Source organism: Lissotriton helveticus, chromosome 1_1 (genome assembly GCF_964261635.1).
Source record: "Lissotriton helveticus chromosome 1_1, aLisHel1.1, whole genome shotgun sequence".
Lineage (NCBI taxonomy): Eukaryota > Metazoa > Chordata > Amphibia > Caudata > Salamandridae > Lissotriton > Lissotriton helveticus.
This window is the reverse complement of record NC_136057.1, coordinates 853,267,903-853,291,387: the sequence shown is the minus strand read 5'-3', so window position 1 is coordinate 853,291,387 and position 23,485 is coordinate 853,267,903. Positions and strand designations below refer to the sequence as shown.

The 23,485-nt window shown below is 45.9% G+C and overlaps 1 protein-coding gene across 2 annotated transcripts in view; it reads left to right on the top strand.

Moving 5' to 3' along the window:
- Positions 1 to 23,485, top strand: part of UTP20 (UTP20 small subunit processome component) — a 1,109,880-nt gene that overhangs the window by 55,823 nt on the left and 1,030,572 nt on the right. For both annotated transcript variants that reach the window (XM_078675325.1, XM_078675316.1), the window contains exons 4-5: positions 7,712 to 7,844; positions 15,909 to 16,097. In XM_078675325.1, coding sequence (XP_078531451.1) covers positions 7,712 to 7,844; positions 15,909 to 16,097 — 322 coding nt within the window. The remainder of the gene's footprint in view (positions 1 to 7,711; positions 7,845 to 15,908; positions 16,098 to 23,485) is intronic.

The following is a 23,485-nucleotide window of genomic DNA, read 5'->3' as shown; positions in this document are numbered from 1 at the left end:
TGGAGAGCCTTCTAGTGCAGAACAGCGGGAGGTGAGGCCCAGCGCAAGAAAGTTTATTCCGGACTGAGGGGTCTGCTGCCCACCTGCTGTGTTTCATGAATGATAGCTATTAGCAGTACACTCAGACAAATCCAGAGGGGCTGCGAGCAGATGAGGTGACCCCAGCAGTTCTCCCTTCCGTCGTCTTTCTGCAGACTGGCCGGCAGAGGCAGGCACAGAAGAGAGGCATCAGAAAGGGAAGCTGGAAGGGGAAGGGTGAGACATCGGAGAGAAGAGAGAGCAAGAAGAGACTGTGAACGGAGGGAGAATGAGACACCGGACAAACAGGGAAAGTGAAAGATAGGGGCCAAGCCAGGGGATATGATATGTTTTTGCACTAAACACAAGTCAAGGCGACAGGATTCTTTTAGTCCAAACTGCGATGTTTTACACAGCGAGATAAAGTACTCAGCGAATGGGCGATTTCCCGGGCGTCCTTGTGCTGGGTAAATCGGCTCCACTGCTATCTTTCACCTTTTAATGCCGCAGGTGGGAGGGACCTCTAGGTAAAATGTCTTTCAATCTGCTGTGTTGCCAATTTTAAAAGCGGCTCAGTTTTAGTTTATAAAAATGGTCACGAACTAAGAAAATGTATAACAGCTTCCAAACCATTTCTAAATACCGGTCATATTATTTGTGCATGGTTGTGCGCATATAGTCTTTGGTTGTGTAAAGAAACTTGATGTTTTTAAATTAATAGCTTTTGCATCTATTGATCTAAACATTTTAGAAATGGTTAATGCAATCTGCGTCAGTGGCGTGCACCCTTGTACTCCTCCTTAGGTGCTCAAGGTCTCTTCTTAACAGCTCTAAAGTAAAAATGTTTTCAAAAAAGCAAAAACTACAACCCCAGCATGCTGTTGCTAGCAAAACGCCTAGACCGTTCTTTAAGGTGTCATATGTGGCATGGGCCTTTCTGGCAAGGTCTGTTAATGTGCATGTGCAGCAAGTAATCACAGTTTTTCAATCTGAGAGACCGTATTCTTGAGGAAACAAAGTGTCTACATTGTAAAGAAACCAAATATGCATAGCTTCATGTTGTTAAATAACTAAAAAAACAAATATATCTGTGTTTGTTGTATGAAAAATGGCCACATAAAATGCCGCAAAATTGCCGCTAAATTTCCATATTTGTGCCGCTAAATTTCCATTTTTGTGCCGCTAAATTTGCTAATTCATGCCGCTATATCCTGGGGGGTCTGCCTAGGGGTCTTCCCCAGAGGGAGCTGAGCAGGCGAAATTCCCATAAGGAACAAGGGAGGCGGGGCAAGTGCTGAAGGGCAGCCTGGTTCATTGTCTCATACGCCTAGTTCATTCCTGTGAGTCTTGATTTGGCAAGGGGCCTACAGCTGTGAGAAGTCATCCTCAGGTTTGAGGTACGCCCAGGTGGGAATTGGGTGCTTTTTAGGTCCTCATGACCATGGTGGTTTATCGAGGCACACCAAGTGGACTGGCCAAGGCCATCCTGTGCTGCCGTCCCAAGAAACGGGAATTACAAGGTGTCAAGCACGAAAGACTATGTAATAGAGCATGTGGCATGTTCAGCGTGCTACAAAAATTTACAACAGCACGGCAGGTTATAGTCCACCCCTGGGGCTGCGCAGGGTGGACGGGTGAGGCCCCTCCTACTCCTTTTTCGTGTATATGCTAGGGAGGGTGTTTGCAGGACTTAGTCCTTAATAGTAGGCACCACATGACCGGCAGGGGGCATGGTATAATCCAGACATTATGTGAGTCAGTAGGCCCAAGGGGATTCACCACAGAGGGAGCTGTATTGGCGATCCCTTGCTCTTTGTCACATACTTAGTTATGGACAACCATGTGCGGCAGGATTTAGAGAGCAGTATGACTGCAAATGCTAAAGATATTCCTTTTCACCCTAACAGCCTAGTGGGCAGGTGGGTGTGGGAGCGGTCAGCTAACAAGTGGGTTGCTGTCCCTTGAGAGGTGGGGCACAGGTGTGCAAGACACCCGGTGCAGCCTGTTGCGACCAGCAAATTCAGGGGGCCATGTGAACTATAGTGCCTGAATACGCCCCGCCCTAGGGGCACAGGGCAGAGTCATGTAAAGCGATGGAACGTTCCCACGGGAGAATCAGTTCTTGGCACAAGTTCACTTACAATAAAGGCCTCCGTCAGGAGACTCTGGCGGTCTAGCGTCAAGGGTCACTGGGATATAGGTTGGATCTCCGGCCCAAGTTTGGCAGGGGGCCTGTATATGAGAAGTTGCAGGGGAGAACAGAGCTGTTTTGGTGGGGGGCCCTGTCAACGACGGTGGCCGCCGCCAGAGCTGTGGCGGAGTTACAGGGCGATCTGGAAGCAAATGAGCACAGAAGGGTACCTCTGCACGGCACATAGCGGTGCCAGAGCCAGAGCCCAGGAGCCTCATGGGAGTTTCCTGGAAACCGTGTCGGCGCCCCGTTATCCTTCGGGCGGTTGTGGGCCTGAACAACCGTGGGCTTGCCTTGCTACGCTCCGCCCTGAAAGGGGCGTGGGTATAAGTGTCCCGTGATCTCGAAGGAGGACCACCAGAAGGGGCAGCACAGATGGGGTTTGCCCCAGTGCTGCTTGGCTCATCTGGTGGGCAAGTGGTGAGAATGTTGCCTGCCCTGGGATCGCCCGTAAGATAACCCACCAGATTACATAACGTTGTATGTAATAAACCTGCAGCAGTTTTTCTCCATAACAAAATTGTGTGGTGTGTATTTATTTGCATGCATGCTAGGTGCTTGGGGGTGGGGAGTGTCGCCATGTTGGTACTATGCGGCTGCCCGAGGCCAGAGGGCGATTCATAAAGGGGGTGGTGATGGACAGAGTATCGGAATTAAGCAGAACACTCCTACCCAGTCAAAAGATCAGGGCTTGATCCATCACCGTTTTTTAGCTCGCTGCACCATCCCAGCTCAACCTGGCTACATGCAAATTAGTCTGACCCTGGCCCAGTGCATCATGGGAACAGGGCAGACCAAACTACCAAGCCAATTCTTTACTGGAAAGGAAACAAGCTTCCGGGGACCGGTTTCTGGCATTACAGCCGTCTTCGGCCCGGCTTGCTTGAATCCTGATGGTGCAGTGAGCAAGGGACTCACATCTGAGCATACCTTTCCACATTTGTGGTGGCCAAAACGATTCATAAAGGGGGTGGTGATGGACAGAGTATCGGAATTAAGCAGAACACTCCTACCCAGTCAAAAGATCAGGGCTTGATCCATCACCGTTTTTTAGCTCACTGCACCATCCCAGCTCAGAACCTGGCTACATGCAAATTAGTCTGACCCTGGCCCAGTGCATCATGGGAACAGGGCAGACCAAACTACCAAGCCAATTCTTTACTGGAAAGGAAACAAGCTTCCGGGGACCGGTTTCTGGCATTACAGCCGTCTTCGGCCCGGCTTGCTTGAATCCTGATGGTGCAGTGAGCAAGGGACTCACATCTGAGCACACCCTTCCACACTTGTGGTGGCCAAAACGATTCATAAAGGGGGTGGTGATGGACAGACTATCAGGATTAAGCAGAACACTCCTACCCAGTCAAAAGATCAGGGCTTGATCCATCACCGTTTTTTTTAGCTCACTGCACCATCCCAGCTCAGAACCTGGCTACATGCAAATTAGTCTGACCCTGGCCCAGTGCATCATGGGAACAGGGCAGACCAAACTACCAAGCCAATTCTTTACTGGAAAGGAAACAAGCTTCCGGGGACCGGTTTCTGGCATTACAGCCGTCTTCGGCCCGGCTTGCTTGAATCCTGATGGTGCAGTGAGCAAGGGACTCACATCTGAGCATAACCTTCTACACTTGTGGTGGCCAAAACGATTCATAAAGGGGGTGGTGATGGACAGAGTATCGGAATTAAGCAGAACACTCCTACCCAGTCAAAAGATCAGGGCTTGATCCATCACCGTTTTTTAGCTCACTGCACCATCCCAGCTCAGAACCTGGCTACATGCAAATTAGTCTGACCCTGGCCCAGTGCATCATGGGAACAGGGCAGACCAAACTACCAAGCCAATTATTTACTGGAAAGGAAACAAGCTTCCGGGGACCGGTTTCTGGCATTACAGCCGTCTTCGGCCCGGCTTGCTTGAATCCTGATGGTGCAGTGAGCAAGGGACTCACATCTGAGCATACCCTTCCACACTTGTGGTGGCCAAAACGATTCATAAAGGGGGTGGTGATGGACAGAGTATCGGAATTAAGCAGAACACTCCTACCCAGTCAAAAGATCAGGGCTTGATCCATAACCGTTTTTTAGCTCACTGCACCATCCCAGCTCAGAACCTGGCTACATGCAAATTAGTCTGACCCTGGCCCAGTGCATCATGGGAACAGGGCAGACCAAACTACCAAGCCAATTCTTTACTGGAAAGGAAACAAGCTTCCGGGTACCGGTTTCTGGCATTACAGCCGTCTAAGGCCCGGCTTGCTTGAATCCTGATGGTGCAGTGAGCAAGGGACTCACATCTGAGCATAACCTTCCACACTTGTGGTGGCCAAAACGATTCATAAAGGGGGTGGTGATGGACAGAGTATCGGAATTAAGCAGAACACTCCTACCCAGTCAAAAGATCAGGGCTTGATCCATCACCGTTTTTTAGCTCACTGCACCATCCCAGCTCAGAACCTGGCTACATGCAAATTAGTCTGACCCTGGCCCAGTGCATCATGGGAACAGGGCAGACCAAACTACCAAGCCAATTCTTTACTGGAAAGGAAACAAGCTTCCGGGGACCGGTTTCTGGCATTACAGCCGTCTTCGGCCCGGCTTGCTTGAATCCTGATGGTGCAGTGAGCAAGGGACTCACATCTGAGCATACCCTTCCACACTTATGGTGGCCAAAACGATTCATAAAGGGGGTGGTGATGGACAGAGTATCGGAATTAAGCAGAACACTCCTACCCAGTCAAAAGATCAGGGCTTGATCCATCACCGTTTTTTAGCTCACTGCACCATCCCAGCTCAGAACCTGGCTACATGCAAATTTGTCTGACCCTGGCCCAGTGCATCATGGGAACAGGGCAGACCAAACTACCAAGCCAATTCTTTACTGGAAAGGAAACACGCTTCCGGGGACCGGTTTCTGGCATTACAGCCGTCTTCGGCCCGGCTTGCTTGAATCCTGATGGTGCAGTGAGCAAGGGACTCACATCTGAGCATACCCTTCCACACTTGTGGTGGCCAAAACGATTCATAAAGGGGGTGGTGATGGACAGAGTATCGGAATTAAGCAGAACACTCCTACCCAGTCAAAAGATCAGGGCTTGATCCATCACCGTTTTTTAGCTCACTGCACCATCCCAGCTCAGAACCTGGCTACATGCAAATTAGTCTGACCCTGGCCCAGTGCATCATGGGAACAGGGCAGACCAAACTACCAAGCCAATTCTTTACTGGAAAGGAAACAAGCTTCTGGGGACTGGTTTCTGGCATTACAGCCGTCTTCGGCCCGGCTTGCTTGAATCCCGATGGTGCAGTAAGCAAGGGACTCACATCTGAGCATACCCTTCCACACTTGTGGTGGCCAAAACGATTCATAAAGGGGGTGGTGATGGACAGAGTATCGGAATTAAGCAGTAACCTGTATATGAGAAGTTGCAGGGGAGAACAGAGCTGTTTTGGTGGGGAGCCCTGTCAACGACGGTGGCCGCTGCCAGAGCTGTGGCGGAGTTACAGGGCGATCTGGAAGCAAATGAGCACAGAAGGGTACCTCTGCACGGCACATAGGGGTGCCAGAGCCAGAGCCCAGGAGCCTCATGGGAGTTTCCTGGAAACCGTGTCGGCGCCCCGTTATCCTTCGGGCGGTTGTGGGCCTGAACAACCGTGGGCTTGCCTTGCTACGCTCCGCCCTGAAAGGGGCGGGGGTATAAGTGTCACGTGATCTCGAAGGAGGACCACCAGAAGGGGCAGCACAGATGGGGTTTGCCCCAGTGCTGCTTGGCTCATCTGGTGGGCAAGTGGTGAGAATGCTGTCTGCCCTGGGATCGCCCGTAAGATAACCCACCAGATTACATAACGTTGTATGTAATAAACCTGCAGCAGTTTTTCTCCATAACAAAATTGTGTGGTGTGTATTTATTTGCATGCATGCTAGGTGCTTGGGGGTGGGGAGTGTCGCCATGTTGGTACTATGCGGCTGCCAGAGGCCAGAGAGCAGCCCTGTAGTGCCATCGGGCAGCCCACACCCCCCTTTCCTCCCAAAGGGGCAGGGGCTCTAAGGGAGTCCCCTCCTGGGCGCGGTCAGTGCCGCGTCATGTCCGGTGCGGGAGGCGGGCGAGGGGTATATATGTCCCCCTCGCCACGCTGACGACCTCTTTGTCCTCGCATCGGACACACGTCGCCGCTGCCTCGCGGGACACGCCGTCTCCCACCCTACCGCTTACCCGGCGTGGTCGGTAGTAGGAAGCATGGTGAGAATGTTGTAATCTTGTATCTTTTTTCGTTGCAGGCGGAGTTATAGGGCGATCTGGAAGCAAATGGGTACAGAATGGTACCTCTGCACGGCACATAGGGGTGCCAGAGCCCAGGAGCCTCATGGGAGGTTCCTGGAAACCGCGTCGGCGCCCCGTTATCCTTTGGGCGGTTGTGGGCCTGAACAACCGGGGGCTTGCCTTCCTACGCTCCGCCCTGAAAGGGGCGTGGGTATAAGTGTCACGTGATCTCGAAGGAGGATCACCAGAAGGGGCAGCACAGATGGGGTTCGCCCCAGTGCTGCTTGGCTCATCAGGCGGGCAGGTGGTGAGAATGCTGCCTGCCCTGGGATCGCCCGTAAGATAACCCACCAGATTACATAACGTTGTATGTAATAAACCTGCAGCAGTTTTTCTCCATAACAAAATTGTGTGGTGTGTATTTATTTGCATGCATGCTAGGTGCTTGGGGGTGGGGTGTCGCCATGTTGGTACTATAACCCATTTGCGCATTCTCCCTTTCCTTTCTTCAATCTTCTGTTCCTACTCTAGGTGGTGTTTCTAAATCCAATAGGGCTTGTTTTTTGACAGGGCATCTTCACGTTTGTTTGACCGGGCATCTTCACGTTTATTTGACCATTGAAGAGACTACCTGTGCTGTATGTTGTCAAACGGCATCGTCTCTTACCCTTCATATCAAGTCTTGGAGAAGCATAGCTGGTGCTCCCTGTGAATTCAGAATGTGAAATACCACTCTGGATTCCTCAGCTAGCATTTGGAAAAGTAGAAAAGACACCATTCATTGTCTCCAAAGCTACCCAAATCGCCGCCTCAAATGCTCTTTCTGGGAATTTCTTTTGAGATACAAATTCTCTTCCAGGGTTTACCGAACAAGGCCTGGAGTGGAAAAGTTCAACATCGGCATTGCATGGAAAGCCTGACCTCAAATGGTCCGAAGATGCAGCATTGAAAAACCATCACGTATTACTAGTCCTAGTAGTGAGCTGAGACACCTGCTTGCTTTTTTCCATGTTTTATTTTAAAGTACTATTGTATCTTTTTGGGTAAAGATGTTAGTAGTTTGAGTTTTAAATGTATGTGCATTCCATTTATTTCTGGAGACGTTGGCAGCTTGTTTCTCCAAAGTTATCAGAGTAATGTTGAAGCTCTTCCACTGAAGAATGGCACAACCTGATGTTGATTCAAAGTAGTCTTTTTGGCTCAGTTAATTTGAAAATAATCATAGTTTTCTTTATCTGAACAGGGACGTTTTACCGAGAGGTATGCACCAAATGTCAGTCATTCAACCAGCTGGTGCATCATCAGGACATGATTGTTCAGAGCTTGAAAACTCACCTGCAAGTAAAAAACAGCCTCGCTTATCAGCCACTACTGGAGTAAGTAACAACATATTGTTTCTTTCACACAAGGTACTATTAACATTTTATTATATTGCAACATTTATGTAGCGCTTACTCCCCCTATGTTAGGCGCTGAAGAATGCTACACTGTGTAGGGTGTGTGGTTTAAAGAATGTTGTCTTTCTTTTCATCTTATGTGGAAATTGTTTCCATGCTGTGCATGGTGACCACGGAGATGCCCAAGTCTTCACAGGTCACAACAGGGAGCCTTTTAAACACCTTTGTATTTCCAGGTGAGACAAGGTTCACCTGGGATGGACCTGTAGGCCCGTGGAGTGGTACTGTGACCTGTGAAGACTTGGGGCAGCATTTCAGCAATCCCAGATGGCTTTTCTCTGCTCTCTACTTTTGAAGGGCTAAACCCAAAATCACATGTCTAGACATAACAGCACTACCATCACCAACCTTTGTGAACACCTACAACAACGTTGAAGAAAGTGTACTGCATTTACCAGAATGCAATGGGGTTGAACTATGCTGGGATGAGAGGCAGTGTGCTCCCTCCCGCTTGTGGTGTTTAAAAGGCCCCCTTGAGGCAACGAGCTGAGGAGCTCAACTGGATGCACCTGTATGCCTGTGAAGTGAAACTGTGACCTGTGAAGACTTGGGCAGCATTTCAGCTACCCAGCTGATTTTTCTCTGCTCCCTACTACTTCTACTCTATACTTTTGAAGGGCTAAGCCCAGAAACACATGTCTAGAGATAACAGCACTACCTGCACCAACTTTAGTGAAAAACTACATCAACTTTGAGGGTCAACGTACTGTATTTTCCAGAGTGCAATGGGGGTGAACTCTGCTGGGAACAGAGGCAGTGTGCTCCATCCCCTTTGGAATTCCACAGACTTGTTGAGTAGGCATCTGGCTACCTCCCCTGTACAGGTTTAGAGAAGGATATCTTTATAGATTTTTGGCGGTGCTAGGTCTTACGGTGATCCTGATGGTCTGGCTGCAATTATAATATCGAGGATTTCATTTAGTGATAGGATTTTGGAAGTATGCACTAATAGATGGTTATCATTGTTGATTCCTTGGTAGTTAGAATGAACAAAAGAGATGCACGTGCCGCTATCGACTTAACCTAAACTATTTTTTCAAAACATTTGAACTAAAACACCATGTTTCGTGTGTATTATCACTTCTTTTATTTATTTTTTATTTTATTTATATATTTCCCCTACTTTGGTATCTTAGTTTACCAAATTCACATTTTTAAGACCTTATGTACACAAAGGAATACATTCATATTTACATAAACAAAAAAACAACAAAAACAAATTTCAATATATACTTCAAAAATGGGAATCATTCAGGCCACCATTCATTCATCAGACGTACCACCACAAACAACAATAACAATATACTTTTAAATGAATACTGGAATCGAATTATTCACAGTAAAGCCATCTCCAATTAATATTCTCTAAAAGAGATCTAATTATACAATTCTTGGAACCCTTTTTGTAATTCTTGGCTTTGGCTTTACTGTGAATAATTCGATTATGTTTTTATCACTGCTAGTAATCTTTCATCGGGAGGCCACTAGTGCAACTGTGTCCCTTGTGCTCACTGTTACAATACTAATAATATTAGTTGCTCTGGATGATTTTCACTGAACATTGTTAGCTTTCATTACAGAAAAGGATGGAGAACCCCGATTGAGCATGTGTCCTATGCAGTGTGAAAGAACATTTTGATCTTCATTGGCTACCAGTTTGTAAGAGGGTTACATTTAAGGTCTTGTGCATGGTCCATAGGGCCTTGCTAAATACTGCCCCCTCTACTTTCAGAGGCTCTTGTCTTGTTATATCCCCATCGTAATTTAGATCAGGAACAGCCAAATTAGTATCTTTTCTAAAGATAATGAAAATCAAGTGCGGAGGTAGAAGCTTCTCCTACTTAGCAGGTAAACTTTGGAAGACTTTGCCTTGCACTCTGAGATCTGAACCGAATTTGGTTCTTTTTAGGAAATCTTTGAAGACGTGGCTACTTACTTCCGGTATGAAATAATTTCTCGTATGCTACTGTTGTAGGGAGTTAGCTCCAAGACGCCTTTGGGTGCTTTGGAAGTTGTTTACTTAGATGGGCCAGAGATGATTTGTTGTAGGTTGAAGGCTTCAAGGTTTGTTGTGATAGCTGTGGTTGTGGGTAGATTCTTATTGTAAAACCATGTTGAGGTCTCCTAGAATGCAAGGTTTGGGTGGTCCAGATGGGTGTTGTTGGTTACTGTATCAAGAAGGCCAACTTTAAAGTTGACATTGCTGTAAGGTGGTCTGTGTATTAAGAGGAAGGAATAAGCGATTGGTGGAGTGGGGTGTTATGTTCTCATTAATGATTCACAGCCATCTATGGAGAGGTTTTTAATTATTGTTATTTGTAATTTCTTTTATGGATGACAGACAGACCTCCAACTTTGTCAAAATAATTTTTGTTTATGATGTGAAAATCAGGAGGGATTGCTTCTTGGCATGTGGGTGCAAAATCTTTGAGCCATTTTCTGTAATGCAGGTGAGGCCAAAGATGTTAAAGTGATCTTTTGTTTACCGATCTTGAGCTGAAGAGTAGGCATTTTAATTGTGTTTCTTCCTTTTTCATGTCTTTTAGTATGAGTGCGGTGCGGTGGGGGATAGGACATTTTAATGTGGCTGGTACATACTTGAACCTGCATAGACCATTACAGTTTAAAATTTATTGTTTTCCTTTGGTGTTTTCTATAGTGCTTACACAGTTGGAATGAGCTTTAGAGTACTTGACAAAGCGGAAGCGCAGAAGCATGCATACATTACAGATTTCCAATATGAAGTGATAGAATGAGGATACTTATATACAGTTTACACAAATATAGTCTGTGGTTACTAATGTAGCATTTGCTAAAGCTAAAAATATGTTAATCAGCTTACATATATGCAGCTCTATGAGAAGAACAGTGTGTCAATATTTTACAAAAGTTCTGGAGCAGATAGATTAGAGTAGAATACCAGTACTGATTACATGGAACGAATGTAGACTTAGAAATTAGTTAGGGAAGGATCGAATTTAACAGAGTTACAAAAAAGTAAGTTTAGATAACGAAGAGAGCTTACTGCCCAGTTCCAGGCGATTTTGTGAACTGTCAGAGGCAGGCAGTGCAAACTATTTTAAATAAACTGTGTGTGTAAAAATAAAAAAATAAACTATTTCCGAACATTATTTGTGTTCTTACTGTTCAGTTTCTTTGCCTGACTATTAACTCTGTATACAACACATCAAACTATGCTTCTGCATCCCACTATTGAAGCCATGGCACAGTTAGAAAAGCACTCTGACCGGGTCAGTATCCAAACTCATGTCTATGATTACAGCAGAACAGCAGCAAGCACTGACTCACTAAATAATGTTTCTGGCTTAAATATTCTAACAGGAGTCAAATACGATGTGATAAGTCCTTTGTAGGCTTTATTTTATATTATGAACAGATAGATATGTTTGCTGCTCTTTTTCTAATGTGTGAATAAGTTTCCTCTGGTATTTCTGTTTGCGGATCTTCCTCCCACCATGATGAGTAGAGTATGGAACATTAGGTGCTAAGTTGATTAATATTGTGCAAAGTCTGAAAATACCACTCTTCCAGTTGCATTGTATATAGAGTTGTTTTAGTGGTGTTTTTCTCGCTTCCCATCTTCTTCTGCTTAGTTGAATTTGCCCAGTGTAATAGTTGATTTATTCAGTATTTGTTTAATCATGAGAGAGTAAAAGACTGGGTACTGCATTCCCTATCTAGCATCTGCCCATTTGAATAGAACTTACCTTGTAGTGGTAGATCACCAAATTTCACCACACCACACCTGTATTAGTCGTTCCGAGGTTATACTATGGGTAATTCGTGATTGGTGTCAAGCGTGATGGAAATATAGTTGTATCTTTTTTTTTGTTGTTGTCCTTAGTTGCTTCAACTTGTCAAGAGCATGTCCATTGAATATAAAGGTTTTTGTTTTGGCAACCTGGCTTTGGGTGGTAACCATAATATATGTTGTTGCAGGATTGTTGAGCAGTCCTGTTCAAGCACCAACCAAGGTTTTGTATATAGACAATGGTGGTGCCAGGAGGAAGGCCTCCTATCTATGCACTGCACCGCTTATGACCTCATATATGACTTATTAACAATAATTGCTGAATTGCTATGATTTTGTACGAGTGAAATCTGAGCCTAACTATAATGTCACTGTAACCTTTGTATTTTTCAGAGAATTTATATATTCTCTGAAAAAAATAAAGGTTACGGAGGCTATGTTTTTTCTGCGAATATCTATATATAGTAAATTTTGGTGGCTTTTTAAAATGTCCTAACTGTAACCTGTAACCTTTGTGAGTGGTTGGGTTAGTGGCTTTATAGGTAGGTTATTGGGTGTATGAGTCTCTGACTGGGTGAGTTAGTGGGTACGTGAATGTCCGAATTGGTCTGGGAGAGGGTGCGTGAGTCTGAGTGGGTCTCTGAATGTTAACTAGGCTTGGGCGTAAACTTCCGCTCTTGTCACGGACTTTGCGGAATTCAGCAACACAATGGAGAAAGCAAAGTTACTGATAAACTCCATACTCCGCAGTGGAGTGCATTTTGTTTTTGTGCTATGGGTGAGTGCAATCGAGCATGAGCAACCACGACTGCAACCTGTAGTGCACCAAGAGGCCTGGGCCCTTTAAAGAGTGGTTGAGAAAGGGGGCGTTGTCTCTGACATCTCAGTAGTCCTGCTGTAGGGGACTTTCTTGTGGCAACAACAGGGGTTCTTGGCCCCAATGAACCTCAGCAGCCAAGGGAACTTCATCCCCCAACCAGTAGTGCGCCAACAGGTCCCTGTGCAGAGTTGTTGAGAAAGGGGGCAGGGCCCCTTCCTCCGCACTCCTTCCCATGTCTCCGCACTCCAGCTGTGGGGGGACTTACTTATGGTAACAAAAGGGTTTCTTGGCTGCAAACGACCCTCAGCAATCAAGGGGACTAAATGCACTAACGAATAGTGTGCCAGGGGGGCCCGAGGTAGAGTGGTTGAGAAAGGGGGCGGGCATCCAAGGTCTCAGCATGCTTGTTTCTGACCTTTATTTTGCCATTTTCTGACCATTGTTGTGCCCTTTATACTGCATCTTTCTGCTTTTTCTGAGCTTTATTTTGCCTCATTCTGCTAATTTCTCATCTGTATCATGCCTCTTTCAGCTCGCCTCTGACCTTTATTCACCCTATTGTTCTAGTTTTTTATCTTTTTAGGTTTCGCCTAGCGTCCACTGCGCAGCAGTGTTCGTGCAGGCGAAATCTTTTGAGTTTCAGTACGGGGCTTTAACCCGCCTCTCTGTTCCATTGGCTAGCTCCATAAATGGAGGCTAGCCATTGGAACAGAGATGCGTCAGTCATTGTCCGAGCAGATTCGTGGGCGTTCCGGCGATTTTTTTCGCTCTCCGCCCCTTTAACAACGTCATTGCGGCGGTGGGCGGATGGTTTTTTTTTTTCCACGGCATGTTATTGTCATTTTCGACGTGTCTGTTTCCGGGATGGGCTGCGCGATTTTAGTGGTCCTGCAAGGTCTCGCTGGGAGGGCCGGATACTCGACATGCATGGACGACCTGGAAGCGAGTCGGAACTCGGATGAAGACCTCACGCTGACCGGAGTTGAAGCAGGTACGGGGGTCGTTTGACTGGTGACTTCGGCCTGCTAGTGAGAGTCTGTGTGATGTTGTGTATTTTGTTTGCTCTCAATTGTCACTTTTGCCTCATGTTTCAAAGTTCACCCTTCCAGTTTGCTATATCTGCATGAACATGGGAAGCCGCAAACGTTTAGCCTTTCCTTGTGGAAATTGATTTAAATCCCCGTATGTTTGGCCAGGACCCCTTTGGCATTGGTTGAACTGAACACTGTACCTTGACCAAGCCACTGTGGTAAAAACAATAAAAAAAACATTAATCTTTCAACTCCCTTAGACTTTTTTTTTAAAGCGACAACGTCGGTTTCACATTGACTGCACTACATTATCAGTTCTGAGCAGGGTTATTTACTCACAGTAAACATGTCTGAAATGTTTATTGGGCGCAGATGAGGGAGGGTCCGGGTGTATCTGTGCGCAAGGCCTGTGCATTGTGGATGTGATTTCGTTTTTGGGGGTGGGGGGAGGGTGTTTGGTGCAGGTTACAGCGATTGGGCATGTTCACTGCGGAACAACTTAAACCCACAATGTATCGGCCATGCGCAGGCCAACTGAGTGAGATATGCATATAGAACTGTAATAAGGCTGGCCTGCAAAATATTAGGAAGCTAATGGCCACGCATGGCTCCCCCTCGGCTAATTTGCAGGGAACAGATTGTAATAGCTGAGGCTTTCCGCTGATTATCTTATCCAGGATCAATATTGCTAAAATCCGACCAGAAGCTAAACAAAGTCACTTTCCCTTCATTGCACTGGGCCTTCTTCTGGGTAACAGATGGCTGGATGGGGTTGGCTGCCTCGCAAGCTCTGTCCGTACTTGGTTAGTTAACTAGTTGGTGTTTGTGAACTATACAGATGCAGGGAAATTAATGTTAGAATTGCAATTTAGTAGCGGACACGAGCAGCATTTTCTCAGTGTCTGTCACGGTGCATTCTTGGATTGGATGTTGGACCAGTGAATACAGCGCTGCAGTGTTTCGACACAGCCGTAACCAATGTTGCGGCAAATGGAGGTGAATTGAGGTTCTCGCCTTCTCTTCTTTTGGCGGGTGTGGGTGTGCACTGAAAGTGACCAGCGTTGATATACCCTTTCACTTGTGTTTAACAGAGGGCTTTGGTGAATTTCAGTATCTGCAGATGTGAGCATCGGATGTGTTGCTGGGTTTCTCTGTTCCTGGGTGATTTATGACCGAGGTGCACATTTCGGGGCTGTAAAATATGCACACAGGACGCTAATTGCCGCAATCGCTCTTAAAGTGTTGTTAGTGGGGTTTGCAGTGAGTGCTCCCTGCTATTTTAAGGCATTATGCGATCCCGCTTGCGGGGGTAACCAGAGCTCGCCCCGGATACTAGGCGTTCAGTTCTCGGTGGTGGAAGTTTGGGTCGGCCAGGCAGCTGTGGAAAAGGTTGAAATGTTTTTAAGGCTGATGTAAGACACTGCACCCTGTGGCTGGGTCCCGTGACGACAGGATGTTCGTCCGGGCCCTGTTGGGGGGGATGGGTGTGTGTATATCTCCGAGCCTCGTGGCCACGGTTTGTGCCCTGACCCGTGGGGAGCAAGCTGTTTAGTGGGCAGTATGAAAGAATGAAGTGGACAGGCGAATGGTAATATGAGTGTGGGTCCACTTGTTTTTGCCTCTTTCTGCATGTTTCTCGCCTTTATCTTGCTTCTTTCTTCTAGTTTCTGACCTTGACTCTGCCTCTTTCTGCTCGTTTTCACCTTTATTCTGCTTCTTTCTGCTTTATTTTCTCATGCAATGGGACTGCAGGAAGAGCCTCCAGGAGCCTGTTGTCCAAGCCGGCTTCCTGCCTCCTGCGGGAGCTGGCATTCCTCTGACCGAAATAGGGCTGCTGAAAGGCAGCACCTTGCCTGTTAGAACAATGTTTTCATCTGTTCCCTGCATGCATATTTGTGTGCAGGGAAACCGATGAAAACTCCGCTTTCTGCAAGCCAGATCTGTTTGCCTATCACGAAATATAACACTAAATTCCTTGCGGTCCCACTCACTCATCTTTTTCTGGGAGCAGAAACAAGGTATTTATGCCTTTTAAAGTATTACAAAGTCTATTTCTTTGCCTTTGTATTGGTTTCTCACAAAGGTTATGTAAACAGTATGAAAGACAGGAAATTTGGTCTGAAAGAGCTCTGCATAAAAACACACGCACTCGGATTGGATTTGGCCTTCAAGGGGATGGAAGAAATACATAAATATTATATATACTGCAAAAGTATCTTCCTTTTTTGCAGTTTTACATGCAAAATTTTACTTGATCATCATTCAGTATCTTATTGTGTGCATTTATTTTATCCAAAGTAGAAAATGTAGTTATTAATGTTATTTTATTTGTAATTTGTTTTATTTATCTTTTTTCCTAGGCTTGTAGTGCAGTTAGCCCGAGACCTCCAAACAGACTTTTACCCCCATTTTCAAGACTTCTTTTTTACAGCCACCTCTTTACTGGATTCCAAGGATACGGAGTTGCTGGAATGGGTGTTCACTGCTCTTTCCTATCTTTACAAATACCTGTGGAGGCTAATGGTGAAGGATATGCCAAGTATATACAGGTGGAGTAATCTGTGCAGTAAAACAGCAAATTAAATCACTTTTGTATCTAATCTTTTTTACTAATACAATTAGACTATTTGAATGTGTAAAATGAAATATTCCAGACGTCAATGATTACATTCAAGTAGCAGACCGAGAGCCCCACTAATTTAATAATACTGATGGAGTGCATGCAATTAAAGTGTTTGGAACAGAAATTGATTACATTCAATTCTCTTTTGCAACTAAGTCACAGGTCCAGAGCCTGTTCTGCACTCTATTCGGAATCTGCTGTAATATTGGTGCCTCCCCCAAGTGTTCAACTCAAAACCAGGCAACAAAGGACCCTTCTTCTTGGCTTTACATGTTGTTCAAAATCTGGTTCCACTTGTCTCATTCTTAACACAGAGTTATCGTGGTGTTAAAATGTGTGCAACAATTCATGAATTTGCTATCTTGTAGAGTCTTTGCTCTATTTTGAAACAATTCAAATACCATTTGTCTCATTTTCTATATATATATAAACCAGGGGGGCATTTGATAAGCGAAGTAAACCCCGAAACGCGTCATGCCCATGGTTTAACAATAAAGAATGGTTGATATCACGGACCTCGAGTGCCGCCTAGTCTTCTTTTTCTGGAGCAGACTTCTTGGGAAAAAAAAAAAAAAAAAAAAAAAAAAAATATATATATATATATATATATATATATATATATATATATATATTCACTGAAAAAACCATAGGTTATAGACCATATATAGTTAGGAATTAGCATTTAAAAAACCTTATTTTACTCACACAAAACCATTGAAATTCCATATATAGTTAGTTGCACTAACTATATATATCGCACCCGCAATCCACTGCTGATGATGTCACATATTACATCATTCATGACATGGTCAGTGACATCACTGATGACATCACTGATGACATCTCAAATGACATCACTGATGACATCACTGATGGCATCATCCAGTGACTGTGTGTTTCTGTAAAGTTTAAATATGTTTTACATATTGAAGAATGAGTAGATGTATAAGTGTCTGGACGAAGGATTTAGTAGGTGCATGACTGAATGTATGAGTCAGTGATTAAATGTGTCTCACTGAGTGCATGGGTTAGTGACTAAACTGTCTTAATTTGTGCATCATTATGTCTGTTGTTCTGTAAACTGCTGCATGTGTTGATCAGTAGCTATATGATTAACTATATGGGTTATTGATTGATTATCCAAGTATTTGTATGGGAGACTGAGTGTGTGTGTGGCTGGCTGGGAGGTGTGTGACTCTGTGCAGATCAATGTGTACTTGTATCAATGATTGTATAAGAAAGTAAGTATGTGTTAGTATATGTTTGAAAATGTAAGGTGCTCTATGTTTAACTGTATAGACAAGAAAATGGAAGTGTGATTGATTCTTTACAGGACTGACTAGGTGTGTGAGTAACTCCATGGATGAGTGGCAGAGTGTGAGTGTCTGTATAGGTGTATGACTGCATATGATAGTGTTGTAAAGATGAGTGATTGTATGTATGAATGATTGTATGGGTGAATGAGTGAATGTGTGTGTTGACGTAGGAATCAGTGAGTGCGTATGTAGTAACTAGTATTGGTGTGTCAATGGTTTCAAAAATTATACTCTGTATTTAACACTGGGTGAAACAGAGGTTATATTAAAATGTGAGGAGATGCATTGTATTGTCACATGAATGATATCATCAGTGATGTGATCATTGATGTCATCAGTGATGTCATCAGTGATGTCATCAGTGATGTCATTTGAGATGTCATCAGTGATGTCATCAGTGATGTCACTGACCATGTCATGAATGATGTAATATGTGACATCATCAGCAGTGGATTGCGGGTGCGCGATATATAGTTAGTGCAACTAACTATATATGGAATTTCAATGGTTTTGTGTGAGTAAAATAAGGTTTTTTAAATGCTAATTCCTAACTATATATGGTCTATAACCTATGGTTTTTTCAGTGAATTTTCAAGGTTTTGTAAATGCTAATTCCTAATTATATATGGTCTATAACCTATGGTTTTTTCAGTGAATTTCAATGGTTTTTTAATAGCAAATATCATAAGCTGTCGAATGTCAAGTACGTGGTAAGTGAAAACATTTTCGTGTTTATGCACACTGATCTGCTTTGAATGGTGCCCCCCCCCCCCTCATTTCTATTAGGAGTACTCTCTCTTTGCAGATAGTGAAAGGTAGTTAACGCAGGCCTTTGCCCCCGTTGTAATCCGTCGTGCCTGCTTCTCTCTCCATTTGATTGATTGTTATCCAAGTATTTACTGTTTTAGAATTAGTTCTCTTTGGTTCATTCTCTATTTACAAACAAACACAGAGTCGCAATACTCTGTTTAGTCTTTGCAGATAACGAAAAATCGTGTAAAAAAAAAAGAAAAGGAATCAGTAGGCCACTAATGGGATCTCTTTTTGACCTCGCTAAAATAGAAACATTAGGAACAACCCCTCATGACAAATACAAAACTAGTGAGATGAACTGAACTCCACACAATGATGGCTGCAAAACAGCTCGGCTCCGCCACCCACCCCGCCCAAAATAACGATAAAGAGCGGCTGCCATGATTGGTTGCGGAATGGCCACAACGGAGCTACGAAATGGTGGTGCTCTCATGCTAACCCCAGCTTCAGTCTGAAACATCCAGAAACACTGTAGACTACCAATTCGATCAGTTCCGGTAGCGCCCCAATGTAACCCGGTAGACAAGAACTATCCCTCCCCTCTTTGACTGATGGTTCTTGTTCCCTGTCCCTTCTGTTGTCATTTAACAGAACTATTTAGCCTGCTGAAAGGGGTTGTGTTTCGACCGCTGGTTGGTGGAGACATTTTGACTATATTCTGGACCTGCGTTGTCGCGTAATGCGTCATATGACGCGCCGCGTTAGCGCATCCGGAAGTCATCCGGGGCGCGCAGCGCGTAACGTAAGCATAACAAGTCATGTGACTTGTTAATAAAACTTTTCATTGGTTCATTTTACTTTTCTTATTCTAATGATGAAAGCCTTGGTCATATCACCTAAAAATTACGCTTTTAATTACTTCCGAACATTATTTTTTCTTAAATATATGTTATAATGTTCCAGGCTAATGTACTTTCCCGGAAATTTTACAACTGTCCTGCAAGTAAAATATATTCTTTTTTCCAGAAAAAGAGCGTTTCTTCGTCCCATGACGGAGCCGTTGAGCAAAAGAGGGTCGACCTGCTGTCTTAGTCGCCGATACGCCTGAATATGAGATTCTTATCGATCACTTTATGTTGCAGGAATAGAAAACACAACAGCCCTTGACCATTTATCTTTACTGCGTTCCTTCGTATTATACCTTTTACCCTTCATGTAATTGGTCTGCTTTATTTCACTTGCCTTTTAATGATTCTAAAACAGTGACTATTATTAAAAACTTTACCAATGTATATACTACTACCATGTTTTCTTTTAAAAACCTTTATTGTGAAAATTTCATTATACAAATACGAGCCTATAACCACGTGGGCCTGCCACGGAGCAAACTGTAATCGTATATGATGAATAGACATTTACACTGTAGAGGAACGTAACGGGCGGGCCATTAGGTTGCAAGAACTAAGGTGTCTAACAGTTACGGAATCGGTGGACGTACATTTTATAATTAAAATACGACAGGGCCAGTTACAATAAAATTATCTAGATATACATTTGCGGGCAAGTACCATGGGTGACGTTAATTCGAATTTTCAACAGTACAGTAATCAATAACACATCAGAACTTAATATCAATAGGGATGTCGAAATATTCAATCAATTCTCGTCCCCGCCCGCCATGTGCTTCAAAACTGCATACGTATCTCGTGATTTCAAGGTTCTGCAACCAGTACACAACAAGGAGTTACGAGTTCCATTTATTCCGGCGCCATTTTGGGCGAGGACGGGCAGGTCCAGGATATAGTCAAAATGTCTCTACCAACCATCGACTATGATGATGTTCATATGCTGTATTTATTAGAGTAACACTCATCTGTCCACATGAAATTAATTTACCACAATCTAAACATGTCATTTTAATCTTTCCAAAGTTCTTCTAAATATTTGGGACCATTTCCCTTGCCTCTGAAGCTCTCAGTGCCACTTATTTGATGAATGTACTAGCAGGTCAGGGGTTCTCCTCCAAATCTCTCTTTTATGCAGCACTATAATTAATTGGTGCCACCTCTCCATATGACGATGCATGGTATAGTTACCACAACTATATTTTTTTTCGGTTCCTCTGGAGAGTTCATCGTGGCAGATGAAGCGTGTAACGTACCGGGCATTTACCTTTTTTTGCAAGTACAGGAAAGGAAAAAAAAATCGAGCGTCCGAGTTCTAAGGTGTCCCAGGGCCATTTTAGTGGACCAGGCCCAAATCCAAAGAACAGGCCGCCATTTTGAGAGTCCTCTTGCAGCCGCCTGTCGCTATAACATCAAGAGCAGCCGAAACTCAGCTGAATGGCAACTGAAACGGTAAATGGGCGCCCCACTACATTTCAGCATTGTAGGATGACCACACCAGTACAGCAACTTGCTAGACATCACCTCGGTGCCATCCGGATCTCGGCGCCCCACTGCAGATGAAGTGCCTCTCAACTATGAAACCACCACGGTGACATCCGGATCTTGGCGCGTTGTGCTGCCTTCGGCCTATTCGCACATCGGTCCGCTACTGACGCCATCTCACAGGCTAATGGGGTGACCCACGCCGAGTTTCAGCATTGTAGGATGACCACACCAACTTGCTAGACATCACCTCGGTGCCATCCGAATCTTGGCATCTCAACGCCTAGTGGTATCTTCCATACAGAAAATATTGTTACGCTGCCTTTGGCCCCATTCGCACATCAGTCCGCAACTTAGACATCACCTCGGTGCCATCCGGATCTTGGCATCTCAGCGCCTTGTGGTGTCAGTCAGAAAATATTGTTGCGCTGCCTTTGGCCCCATTCGCACATCAGTCCGCTACTGACACCATCTCACAGGCCAATAGGGCGCCCCACGCCGACTTTTACCATTGTACGATGGCCACACCAGTGGCACAACTTGCTAGACATCACCTCGGTGCCATCCGAATCTTGGCATCTCAACGCCTAGTGGTATCTTCCATACAGAAAATCTTGTTACGCTACCTTTGGCCCCATTCGCACATCGGTCCGCAACTTAGACATCACCTCGGTGCCATCCGGATCTTGGCATCTCAGCGCCTTGTGGTGTCTTCTACTCCGAAAATATAGTAGAAAATATTGTTGCGCTGCCTTTGGCCCCATTCACACATCAGTCCGCTACTGACACCATCTCACAGGCCAACAGGGCGCCCCACGCCGACTTTTACCATTGTACGATGGCCACACCAGTGCCACAACTTGCTAGACACCACCTCGGTGCCATCCGGATCTTGGCATCTCAGCGCCTTGTGGTGTCTTCAAATCAGAAAATATTGTTGCGCTGCCTTTGGCCCCATTCACACATCAGTCCGCTACTGACACCATCTCACAGGCCAACGGGGCGCCCCACGCCGACTTTCAACATTGTAGGATGGCCACAGAAGTGCGACAACTTACTAGACACCACCTTGGTGCCATCCGGATCTTGGCGCGTTGTGCTGCCTTCGGCCTATTCGCACATCGGTCCGCTACTGACGCAAACTCACAGGCCAACGGGGCGCCCCACGCCGACTTTCAGCATTGTAGGATGGCCACACCAGTGCGGCAACTTGCTACACACCACCTCGGTGCCATCCGGATCTTGGCATCTCAGCGCCTTGTGGTGTCTTCTACTCCGGAAATATAGTAGAAAATATTGTTGCGCTGCCTTTGGCCCCATTCACACATCAGTCCGCTACTGACACCATCTCACAGGCCAACGGGGCGCCCCACGCCGACTTTCAACATTGTAGGATGGCCACAGAAGTGCGACAACTTACTAGACACCACCTCGGTGCCATCCGGATCTTGGCGCGTTGTGCTGCCTTCGGCCTATTCGCACATCGGTCCGCTACTGACGCAAACTCACAGGCCAACGGGGCGCCCCACGCCGACTTTCAGCATTGTAGGATGGCCACACCAGTGCGGCAACTTGCTACACACCACCTTGGTGCCATCCGGATCTTGGCATCTCAGCGCCTAGTGGTGTCTTCTATTCCGAAAATATTGTTGCGCTGCTTTCGGCCCCATTCACACATCGGTCCGCTACTGACGCCATCTCACAGGCCAACGGGGCGCCCCACGCCGACTTTCAGCATTGTAGGATGGCCACACCAGTGCGGCAACTTACTAGACACCACCTCGGTGCCATCCGGATCTTGGCGCGTTGTGCTGCCTTCGGCCTATTCGCACATCGGTCCGCTACTGACGTAAACTCACAGGCCAACGGGGCGCCCACGCCGACTTTCAGCATTGTTGGATGGCCACACCAGTGCGGCACCTTACTAGACACCACCTCGGTGCCATCCGGATCTTGGCGCGTTGTGCTGCCTTCGGCCTATTCGCACATCGGTCCGCTACTGACGCAAACTCACAGGCCAACGGGGCGCCCCACGCCGACTTTCAGCATTGTAGGATGGCCACACCAGTGCTGCAACTTGCTGGACACCACCTCGGTGCCATCCGGATCTTGGCGCGTTGTATTGCCTTCGGCCTATTCGCACATCGGTCCGCTACTGACGCCGCCTCACGTGCCAACGTATTTTCTCCGCATTTTACACCCTATGCCGCATAACAGGTCATGTGACTTGTTTATAAAACTTTTCATTGGTTCATTTTACTTTTGGTTTCCTAATGATGGAAGGCTTGATCATGTGACCTAAAAACAACACTTTTCATTGGATGAAAACTTTTTTTTTCCCCAAACGATGAAAGCCGCACCTTGTTTCTGGATGTTTCAGACTGAAGCTGGCGTCAGCATGAGAGCACCACCATCTCGTAGCTCAGTCGTGGTCATTCCGCGAGCAATCATGGCAGCCGCTCCCCACCAGAAGCCTGCAGGAGTCGGAGCCCCCAAAACTTTTGATGAATTCTCAAGGCGGAGGGGACGCTTTCGAGAATGGGGTCCAAGACCTAGCAGACAAGCGTCCGATTTCCAAGGTGTCCCAGGGCCATTTCAGTGGACCAGGCCCAAAAAGGAAACAGCCTGCCGCCATTTTGAGAGTCCTGTGACAGCCGCCTATCGCTGCACCGCAAGAGTGGGCGCAACTCAGCTGAATTGCGGCTTTTGACACAGTGGACCAAAAACGGACGGAATGGCAACTGAAACGGTAAAGGGGCGCCCCACTACAGCAGACGAGCCTCCACCTGGGGAGGCCCGTTCACGCCGCCTCCCCCGGGGCGCCCCACGCCGTTATTCGGAGCAGCATTGTAGGA